The sequence below is a fragment of the Vipera ursinii genome (assembly GCF_947247035.1).
Source record: "Vipera ursinii genome assembly, chromosome: 5".
Classification (NCBI taxonomy): Eukaryota; Metazoa; Chordata; class Lepidosauria; order Squamata; family Viperidae; genus Vipera; species Vipera ursinii.
In genome coordinates, this window is record NC_139518.1 from 21,364,653 (window position 1) to 21,376,772 (window position 12,120).

Sequence of the window (12,120 nt, forward strand, 5' to 3'; positions counted from 1 at the left end):
TACCCAATGTATTGGATGCCAATTACTATGCATTAATATATCTTTGAAGTACCCTGCTTGATTTGCATGTCCCACTTCATGTATGACAATATCTCTGTGTTTAATAGTATTTCCTTACAATAAAACACCCACTGGGAAACCACAAAGAAAGCTCTTCCCCTATGAACTTTCTCACCCCACATATCTACAGAAATGTTTCACAACAGTACTCCATTTCATTGACTAAACAGGTTTGAAATGAAGACTTATTTTTCATTTTTGCTTTAAATCTTGGTTTATTTATATATTATTCTAATAACATTAAAGTTCACAACACAATTGTCATTCAATATTTTTACACTCTAGTAATAGTGTGTAAGCATTCCATTGATTCATTCCTCCATGCACTAAAAATGTTAATTATTATTATTAATTAATAAATTATTAATTTATGTGATTTTTAAATCATAACTATAGATATATTTGAACATCATTTTTCAATTCTTATTGTTTTAAAAAAGTTTTCACCGTTGATGTATAGGTTTGGTGAATAAGAATATAATTTTTTATTAATCAGAATAGATTAGCATTCTCTCAAATGTATTATGAATTGATGGCAGGCTCCACTTCTTTGTTTTCTGCTCTCTACCTGTCCATCATTCTTGTTTGTAATTATATAGTTGTATTTCTCATTTTGTACTTTTTGTTTATTTTTTTACTTTATTATTTTCTGTTCAAGCTGTTTTAATTTCCTCCTTTTTATTGTTGTAAGGCACATAGAATAACCCACATTGAGATAGACAGCAAATAAGTTTAACAAATAAATTAATAAATTTAATAAATTTAACTCAGAGATACATTCTTATCTCCCATAAAATACAGCATAGGACCCAGATTGTTGGGGGCAATAAGCTGACTTTGTAATAATGCCACTTGGGGGGGGGGCAAAAGCCCTAATAAGCAGGCATATACATAGAATGAAGGCTATTGCTAAGCACATTGACTTGTGCTTTAGATTGTAAGCCGCCCTGAGTCTTCGGAGAAGGGCGGGATATAAATGGGATTTTTTTAAAAAAAGAATTCTTCTGTTTGCATCCCCTCAAACATTTCATTGAGATTCAAGGTGCTGGTGATGACCTACAAAGCCCTAAATGACATGGGTCCGGATTATTTACGGGAGCACCTTCTGCCGGTGTCAACTTCCCATCGTCCTGCGCGCTCCCACAGAGAGGGCCTCCTCAGGGTGCTGTCGGTCAGGGAGTGCTGGCTGGCGGCCCCCAGGGGGAGAGCATTCTCTGTGGGCGCACCTGCCCTCTGGAATCAGCTCCCTGTCGAGCTCCAGATGGCTCCCGACCTTCGCTCTTTTCGCCGTGACCTGAAAACCTGGTTATTCGAGCTTGCCGGCCTGGACTGAGGGATTGAGATTTTAAATTTTAGAATTTGATTTACTTGGTTTGGGGCTAAATTTAATTTAATTTATTTTTAACTTTGTATGCCATGTTTTAATTGCCCTGTACACCGCCCTGAGTCCTTTGGGAGAAGGGCGGTATATAAATCTAATAAAATAAATAAATAAATAAATTATTAATTGTTTGCCCAAATCTATATTCTATAACTTGCAGTTAAATAGAGGGATTACTTATCCCTTATGTACAGTAAGATCTTCTATGTTCTAGAAATTGTTCTTTTTGGTTATGAATGCTAATGATTAATTTCTCAAAATTGTTCAAAGGCTAAATTAGCTGTTTCACTTTATCATTCAAAAAAGATTGAAGTTGAAATTACATTTGATGTGAAATCAAATCAAGATCTCTGATGGTCTGCCTTAGATTTTATCTCTTCCTTACTGTGTAACATGTTGTTATAGTAATCTCTTATATTAGTCACATTGTCTTCATAACCAGAATGGACCTTTCCTAGATGTATCATAGAAATCAGGATGCTCTTTAAAGTAAGTTAAGGGGCAGATATTGTTTCTCAGTTCTAAACTTTTCATTCTTCAAACTGAAACATAGCTTTATTAAATATGTTCTTTATATTGCTTACTTTTATAAGAACCTAATTACAAGACTTGTAAGTCTTCTGTCTGAATCCCTGGTTTTGCTATCTTCCAGTATGAATGAAATCACGTATCCCAAATGAACTGCTTCATTATATAGTTTTAATGAAGTTATCTCCCATTCTCCCTGCCTCTATGAACTATAAAGAATTTTCCTATTGACCCTCAACCTCTTAGCATTAAAACAAAATGTTTTCTATTTTCCTCTGCCATTACTGGTACTTTTTTCCCCTGAAATTTGAACTGTCAAGACTTGGAACAAGAAATATAATTTTGAAAGTGCCATTATTTTAGTAATTACTGTTCAAGTATTTCTAGTGCCATCTTTTTCATTTATTTTTTTAAATAGGAATATTCCTGAATGGAAAGTTTATAATAATGTACTGCATGTAATGTACATTTGTCATTAAAAGCAATATTTTTAGGTCATGTTAAATAAAAAAAATTATTGTGTGAAATCACAGTAATAGAGTATTTGCCTTTCCTATCTATGATTATCTTGTTGCAATTCATGCAAAATAACATAGATATATATGCTATTAATCATATGTATACTATGCAAACATATAATGTTTAGATAGATGATAGATAGATAGATAGATAGATAGATAGATAGATAGATAGATAGATAACCCTTATTGTCATATTTTACTTTGTGCACAATAGCACACATTAAAATGAAATTTAGTTGCTCTCAAAGTGTACACATACATAACACACATTTAAACATACTATATACAACATATTTATAGACCTACGCCTTTATATATAAATAACATATAAATATTAATCACTGTCCATTTTGAATACATAATGGAAGGAGGAAGCTTTAGAGTTCACAAGGTTAATACTATATGGAACAAAACTGTAACTGAATCTGGATGTTGTGCTTCAGATACCACAGAGCTTCCTCCCAGAAGGTAACAAGGAAAACAGGTTGTGAAGTGGATGTGTAGTGTCCCAGACAATCTTGCAGAACCTACTCAAGCAACACTTATATGCTATGTCCTGGATGAATGGGAGGGAACTGCCAATGATCTTTTTAGCCATCCTCACCAATCTCTGCACCGCCTTCCTGTCTGAAGCAGTGATGCTTCCAAACCAGATTGTTATGCTCTCATTGTCCCTCTGCAGAAAGTTGTAAGGACAGGGGAAGGAAGATGTGCTTTTCTCATGCAACGCAGAAAATGCAGGCGCTGCTGTGCCCACTTCACCAGTGTCTCGCTGTTGAGCGACTGAGCCAGCCTACTTGTTAACTGCACACCCAGTTTATTATATGTTTTATATATTACACTTTAGGATTTTTTATCTTTTAATTTTAAATTATTTTTTAAAAATATTTTACAGTGGTCCTATGCTTTAGAGAAACCAAACACTGGCAGCATATTTAATATTGCTTGGTCTACGGATGGTACACAATTAGCTGGGGCTTGTGGAAACGGACATGTGATTTTTGCCCATGTTGTGGAACAGCGCTGGGTATGGAAAAACTTTGGAATAACATTAACTAAGAGAAGAACCATGGAGGTATGTGTTGGCTATTTAACAGTGGATTATTTTTTAAACACAACTTTTCTCTCCAAAACAGCTGATACATTTAGATATGATTTTTGTGGTTAACACACTTGAATCAGAGACTTTTTTTTAGAATTTACTTGTGTTAAGTCAATAGTATCATATTGTTCATGAAGTTAACATATTACCATTTAGCTAGGTAGAACACCCTTCAGTGTGTTCCCATTGGAATGAGCATGTTGGTTCATGCACTTATGAATGTAGTCAAATGTTTAAACCTAGAGTGATCTCGATATAGTCATGTATACTCAAAGCAGGGCTCCCCAACCCCCGGTCCGTGAACCAGCACTTGTCCGTGGACTGGCACTGGGTCATGGCATGCCAGAAACCGGTCCGTGCAAACAAGCAAAGCTCCATCCACAGGATGCAAACAGTACATGAAACCTCTCTGGTCCGCGGAAAAACCTCTCCATGGAACTGGTCCCTGGTGCCCAAATGTTTGGGGACCTCTGCTCTAGAATACATAAAATGTGTATTCCAGCCTGGATTGGTGCTTTCATTGGCTAGAAAGTCAGAATCAAAAACTATTTTTATATTGGAAATGGTTTTGTAACATCTGAAAACAAAGTCGGTACTTTGGAAACAATAACATATTTGAAAAACTTAACTTTGTTGCCTTTAAAAAAAACAAAAAACTGCCTGTATTTGTATGCAGTACAGCTGTGGTTTACCATTACACCAGCTGCAGTGTTGCCGGCTATTACTGAAGTCTTGGGTTTTCTTTTGTATTGTTTTTTTGCTAAGGGCAGGTGTAAAAGATACCTGTTTTCTTTTATCTAAAAATCAGTAAATTACTATCCCTTCTCCCAAACCATATTAAACTGATTAATATATATTTCTGTAGAATGTTGATGGATATTATGATTGCTTTGAACAAAGTATAATAGTGATCACTTGTTTTATTACTGGATACTTGCAGACTCAATAAACTTGACTGGGGAACAGTTTCATATTGTGTAGTGCTAAAATAAGCCTATGAATATCTACAGCAAAAATTAAAGAGGACTTTTATTAAAATCTTTTAATAAAATATTTTGGGGCAACAGTGTTCTGTTTTTTTTAAAAAAAAATTACATTTATAGGTCCTAAATACATAGTTTTACTTAAAAATGGGTTTTTATCAAAATTGTCCTACAGTAAAAACTGAGCCAGATCAATCTAGAAGTACAAAATAGTATTTCATCTGGCAAATGTGCTATATTCCTCGGAAATACAGTGACCCATACTATCATACCAGAGGTCTAGAAGATAATGCACAATTTCTGATTTCACATTTAGAATAGGAATTTTTTAGTCCTGGTTGCCCAATATTAGACTCTCTAAATCTTTTAATTAAGCACTTAATTATCATTTGGCATTTTTAATGCTGTTTATATAATAGGAATATTCACTGAATGCAATGTTATGAGTCATTGTCTGGAAATATAGAAAGCAAATTTGTTAGCTAAAAATCATGTACTCATTTCCACCCATAAAATTGAATGAATATGATAAGCCCTGAATCTAGAGTTGCGTTTTATTTATAAAAATATCTGAGTAACCTGTACAATGAAATCTTTATTAGTAAAGTGTACTATTATTACTATATATGAATGCTAGGTATACAGGATACAATATTAGATTGCTTTAATTTTTAGTTGGCAAATAGTGCTTCTCTCGTTTATATTATTTTTATAATTAATTTCATTATGTATTTCTGTAAACAGAATGGCAGTACTAAGTTAAAAGTGGCTCATTTTTTGTATTTATTAAGTAACTTATCAATATTTCACCTCTTCTTATTTATCATTGCTTTTTTAAGGAGTACTGACTGTTTTTATTTTCCAGATGTTAACTTTCTGTTAAGGTTTTATTGAAGCTATTTATTGATTGATTTGATTGTCACCCATCTCACCTCAAGACAATTGATCCTGGGCAGCTTACATTTTAAATACTCCAGCCCCTGATACATTTCTACTCAGAAGTAAATCCAGTTGAATATCCTTCAAAAATGAAAATATGTGGGATGGATGATCCCAGCAGATAGATTCTTAGCTGGTTTAAGAACAGGGCTCAGTACACAGTTTTAATAGTTCCAAGACAAATGGAATGAGGTATCCAGTGGGTATCTCAGATTTCTTTCCTGGGCCTAGTGCTCTCTGTTTCATAAAGACGTAGGTGATAGGATAAATAGGATGCTCATCCAGTTGGTAGATAATACAAAATGGATAGGGGAAGGAGTACTGTTAATACTTCAGAAGGATCTTGATAAGCTTGAACAATGAGCCCCAGCCAACAACATGCAATTCATTGACAAGAAGGTTTTGCAATGAGTTAAGAAAAATAAAATGTACCAGTACAAGAGAGGTGGTATTTGGCTTGTAAATAGTACTGTGAGAAAGATGTAAGTGTCCTTGTAGGCCACAAATTAAGCATGAGCCAGCAATGTGCTGCATCTGCCAAAAATTGCTAATGAGATCATAGGAAGTTCTGTGCTGCACTGGTCAGATCACACTTGAAATACCATATTTGGTTCTTCTCATGATAATTCAAGGAGGACACTGGGGAACTGAAAAGAGTACAGAGAAGAGCAACAAAGATGATGAGGTGCTTGGAGGCTAATCACTTTGAAAAATTGTTAAGGGACTGATACATTTAGCCTAAAGAAGCCAAAGATCCAGGGGAAACATGATAGCACTCTTCCAATACTAGACGGACTGTCAAAGAGAATAGGATGTGAATTTATTCTCCATAACTCCCAAATGTAGAACAAGAACTAGCCGGTTGAGGCTTTACAGAGGGAGATTTAAAATCTAATGAGGAATTTCCTGATCATGAGAGCTATTAAGCAGTGGAGCCTCTTAAAGTCTTGGGAGCTTATTGGAGGTTTTCAAGCAAAGGTTGGACAGCCATTTGTCTGGGATGGTCTGAGAATTTTTACTCTGTGCAAAAGTTGGACTATAAAAGTGCTAAAGTAGTGGAACTTACTTCCTAGTAAATGCTTAAGGAAGACAGTTTATAAGTTCCAACTGACAGTTCCTTGCAACCATATAAAATGAGTTATTCTTTCTACAGATTTTCTTTCAAAAATTTCCCAGGTTTTTACCGATGTATTAATTAAATCCCTAATGCCAGCTGCACAAAGCCAAATATAGCAACTATTTACAATATGATTTGATGATTTTTGAACATTTTGAAAATCTGTATTGTGACAATTAGTTGTTTTAGACAAATCCAAGGGCCTCGTGCATAGTCATGTGCACTGGAGTCTCTTTGGAGAACCAGGGTGTAGTAGTGCTTAACAATATGAACTATGGCCAGGGAGACTCAGCTTCAAGTCCACTCTTAACAATGGAAGTTCACTGGGTGATTTTGGGCCAGTCTAAACTATCCAGTAGTTCAGCAACCTCCAACATTCATCCATGCAGTGAGGGAGGGGAGAAATAAAATCACACACATTCCTTCATTCTTCTGCACAAAAGTTTATTTGCATTAATGTTAGTCTGGTACTTTAGAAAAAAATACTTCCAAGTGCTGAGAGGTGATAAGGAAACATTAATTATAAATTCTGCAGGCAGAAACACAGATGTACAAAATGAAGCTCTCTAGCGGTGGAATGTTACATCATTTTTCCCTAGAATGCTCTGAACTAGGTATTCTGGGGTGGTGTTATTCTGAAAGTACACTGAATAGAAAGTGGTTTGTGATGACCTAGATGCATTAAGCATTAGAGAATGTCCTCAATACTGTGAACTTTTCCAGAATATTCAGATTGGTCGATTCAAGGGGATAAACAGAATGTCCTGGAGAAATGAGAAGTAGTCTGTTGTCAGCGCATCTCATTGTATATCCCTATGCAAAGCTCTTCCAAGTGATTTAATTATTACCGGACTTACTTATTATCAGTGTGTTTAAAGTGACAGCAAATTTGGTGATCTGTTGTAAATAGCGTTTTTGCAAATTCCAGAACATTATCAGTTCTGTCAATCAGATTTTAAGCTTCTGTGATGTGCAGACAAAGAATATTGATTATATATGGATAGAATTCTCTGGGGTGTTTTTTTTTTTGGTAAAAATGAAAGTTGAGTGCAGACACAGGAAAAGATACAAGAAGAGTGTCTATATGAGCATAATGCGGAGTCCCACCCATGAAAAATTGATAATTCCCATTAGCCAAAGAAGTGTGGCAGAGGGTCCCAGTATAATAATACCAGGAAAATTGCAAATTTCAAAGGAAAATTTGATATATTATTATTATTTCAGAAAATGCCAAGGAAAGGAGGAGATATTTTAGGTTAATTTTAGCAAGGTTTCTGTGTCATAGAAACTTCCAGTAGATGGTGCATTTTTCTGGTGAACTAAAAAAAGTCAACTGAAATGCCTCAACAGGATTAGGAGTGAGGAGAGGTGCACAGCCTACCTCTACTGACATTTACATTTAAAATGCAATCCTTTGCCCATTTAAACTTTTAGAAATTATCTAAATTTCTAAAAGTTTAAATGGTGCTTATATTTGATAAATAAAAATATTCTGTCAAATGTATGGAAAATATTTTTGTCAGGACCTAATCTGGTAATTTTTACATTACAGCATTGCAAGTCTTTTTGTAAGTAGTCCTTTGGAATTCGTAAGAGTGTACAAAGCATCTATTTTTGAATTCCCAATTTAAGCAGTCCCAACTTAAGTGAGTACTTCAGAAGCTCCTCACATGTACAATCTACTCATTGCACAAGAAGAGAACAAAAAGTATGCATATGTGGAAACAGCTGGGAGAGCTTCTGAAGTAGCTGCAAAGTTAGAAAATATATGATTACTTCACAGATATGATATTTTGCAAGCACTCCTGCATGTTCTGAAACACTCCTTTCAAAGGATATGCCCAGCTCTGTTCTGGCCATCTTTAAGCTGGGTATTACAGAAAAGGATTGGGTCCTTTTGGTTAGGTTTGGCTTGGTTCATTCTCTCTCAATATACTATGTGGTTTTATTTTTAAACAATTGCTTGTATGTTTTTTTTAAAAGTATTGGATTTAATTGCTAAATATAATGCTGAAAAAAATGAATTTTTTGTACATTAATTATAGTTGACTTAAAATTGAAATGCTCTACTTACACATTTCAGTTTGATTTAACTATGTGCTCTTGTTTTTATTAGGTTCGTAATGTACTTAATGATGCAGTGGATTTGCTGGAATTTCGTGACAGAGTCATTAAAGCATCTTTGAATTTTGGCCATTTAGTAGTTTCAACATCTCTTCAGTGTTACATATTCTCGTAAGTAATTAGAATTGAAGAGATATCATGTGATAAATTTTAAATATGTAATAACTTTGATGTGGTTTGATTTAGAGAAGCAGCCAGGATTTAACAAATAAACTACAGTATAAACTTCACAATTACACATGGAATTGACTGGGTACACTTAGTTTTCTATGAGCAAAGCTTTTTGTAGTGAACCCATATGGTTTTCTTAACATAACACTGTCTTTTAATGCAATTATGCATTTTTCAGAACTCTAATTGATCTGCTTAGCAAATTACTTATGCCAAATCACCGAACTTTTTTTACTTTAAAATTCTTTTTAAATGGTGTGTATGCTGCTTTGAAGGAATATGCAATGTTCTTGTAGGATACAACTCACACTTATGTGTCTATATACATTTTTTGATTCACAGCAGCTGTAACTAAACAGTGTTACAGTGATAACAGAAAGTGCAAAATGCAATTTGATAATCTGTTTTTAAATCAAGTAAAAATACTTGCATGCATTCCATTTTTCTTTTGCAATCTTAGCATATATAGTCTTCTTGGGGCTGTATATTCTGTATAAAATAAAACATTCGTTAAATGCTTTGTATAAATAATTTTTACATGTGGATTGCCTTCCCTTCATTTTAGAGTTAAAAACTGGAATACACCTTTAATCTTTGACCTCAAAGAAGGAACTGTCAGTTTAATTTTACAAGCAGAAAGGTATATATTTTAAATGACTCTTTAGACAATTTATTTTTATTAAAGTAAAATTTATTCAAATCTCATAAGGTATTGCCATTTGGAGTAACAGATCAACCATACTAAATGAACCTGACCATTTCTCCTATAGTTAGAACTACAGAATAGAAACAATAATTTGTGGGGGGGGCAGTCTTAAATGAAGATGGCAGCCTACTATTTATTTTAGGTCTTGTCACTTGCTGGTTGTAACCTCTCGGGCCGTTCGCAGACGGTGTTGACAGGAGGGCAGAGGTCAGCCCCTAGGCCCCTTAGTTGTGGGGTGCCTCAGGGGTCGGTACTCTCGCCCCTCCTGTTCAACATCTATATGAAGCCGCTGGGTGAGATCATCCGTGGTTTCGGGGTGAGGTATCATCAATATGCCGATGATACCCAGCTCTTTATCTCCACCCCGAACCAAGCCAGTGATGCCCTCGATGTGATGTCACGTTGCCTGGAAGCGGTACGGATTTGGATGGGGAAGAACAGGCTCCAGCTCAACCCAGCCAAGACTGAGTGGCTTTACATACCGGCATCTCGACTTGTCCAAGAGGTTCCATCTTTGGTTATGGGGGGAGAGGTGTTGCCTCCCGTTGATAGGGCGCGCAATTTATGCGTCCTCCTGGATTCACGACTCAGTTTTGAAGATCATATTGGAGTCGTGGCCAGGGGGGCATTCGCCCAGGTTTGCCTGGTGCGCCAGTTGCGCCCCTATCTGGACCGAGATGCCCTACGTACGGTCACTCATGCACTCGTTACCTCTCGGATAGATTACTGTAATGCTCTCTACATGGGGCTGCCCTTGAAGACCACCCGGAGGCTCCAGCTGGTGCAGAATGCGGCCGCGCGGGTAGTGATGGGAGCATCCTGATACTCCCATATTACACCCCTCCTGCGTGAGCTGCATTGGCTACCGGTTGTCTTCCGGGCGAGATTTAAGGTGCTGGTACTTACCTTTAAAGCCCTACATGGCTTAGGCCCGGGATATCTGCAGGACCGTCTGCTGCCGGGGACGACTTCCCATCGCCCAGTGCGCTCACACAGAGAAGGCCTCCTCAGGGTGCCGTCGGCCAGACAATGTCGGCTGGCGACCCCCAGGGGGAGGGCCTTCTCTGTGGGAGCGCCAGCCCTTTGGAATCAACTCCCCCTTGAGCTTTGGATGGCCCCGGACCTCCGGTCCTTTCGCCGCGACCTCAAAACCTTCCTTTTCCATCAGGCTGACCTGGATTGATGATGGGTTTTTAAAAGTTTAAATTTTTAACTGTGTAATTAATATCTGGGGCTGTTATTTAATTTTTTCTTAACTTTTGTATTGCTGTTTTTTATTGCTGTTAGCCGCCCTGAGTCCTCCGGGAGATAGGGCGGCATATAAGTCCCATAATAAATAAATTAAATAAATAAACTTGAGAGCTAAAACAAATATCTGCTATATCTTTCTAGCAGGAGAAGGATGGCAATGGCTTGGTGAAAAAAGTTATATTGGCATTATCATTCGTCTAATGGCCTGCTGGAGATGGTTGGAGCTGTAACTACTGTGACTGGCTTTAATCCTTACCTATTTGGAGCTGGAGAGGAGCATTATTTGGAGAGGAGGGGAACTTTCTTCTTTCTGGAAAGGCTTGCAGTTGGCCTTGTCTTAAAACAGTGTTTAGCCCAATCCAGTCCAGCATTGCCCATTGAATGCTTATTTTACCAAGCTTTCTTCCAAAGCAAGTTTACATCCAGGTTTAATCTATTATTGGAATAGGTTATTGATATTATTATCTCATTTTATAAACTTCCTTTTTATACATTGAACACCTGTTTGGATGCTGAGAATCAGATCCAAAATTAATTTTTAGAAGACAAGCAAGAGAAAATAAATTTAACTGTTATTTGCTTATCACTTAACTGTGATCAAATACAGTAAGTGGAGTGTTAGTCTGTTTTGGCCTAAGTATAAATTGGTCAGCTGATATTCCACTCCTTTATACAAATAAACTAATTGGAAATTTATGATGATCTGACAATTCAAAAATGGTAAAGTTATCTGTATTCTAATATACACATGTTGGATAAATGAAACTGGATTTATTCGATAATATTAGATACCTATATTGGCAGAATAGAAAACTCTAAAAACAAATGCTAGCATAATATATTATAAGTTAAAATAATTGAATAAAGTTGTTAAACAATGCAAGCAATTTACAAATCAATTACCTAGATTGTTAGTATAATATTAACCACGTTATTGATGGCCATAATCTCACCCCCAATTCTTAGGCATTTTGTTCTTACTGATGGTGGAGGAATCTACTTATATTCCTATGAGGGACGTTTAATTTCCTCTCCAAAGTTTCCAGGAATGAGAACTGACATACTGAATGGCCAAACTGTATCCTTGAGTAATGATACATTAGCTATAAGGGACAAATCTGATGAAAAAGGTATGTGTGTATATATATATTCTTAATAATTTTATGTAATATTTGAAATATGATTATATGTTAATTAAAATATGTGGAAAAAAATCTGCTTCCTATATGAATATGAC

General features: G+C 36.0%; 1 protein-coding gene across 3 annotated transcripts in view; it reads left to right on the forward strand.

Annotated features, from left to right (window-relative positions):
- Nucleotides 1-12,120, forward strand: part of IFT80 (intraflagellar transport 80) — a 72,671-nt gene that overhangs the window by 39,941 nt on the left and 20,610 nt on the right. For all 3 annotated transcript variants that reach the window (XM_083364314.1, XM_083364312.1, XM_083364313.1), the window contains 4 exons: nt 3,386-3,565; nt 8,748-8,866; nt 9,492-9,566; nt 11,850-12,013. In XM_083364314.1, the coding sequence (XP_083220440.1) occupies nt 3,386-3,565; nt 8,748-8,866; nt 9,492-9,566; nt 11,850-12,013 (538 nt within the window). The remainder of the gene's footprint in view (nt 1-3,385; nt 3,566-8,747; nt 8,867-9,491; nt 9,567-11,849; nt 12,014-12,120) is intronic.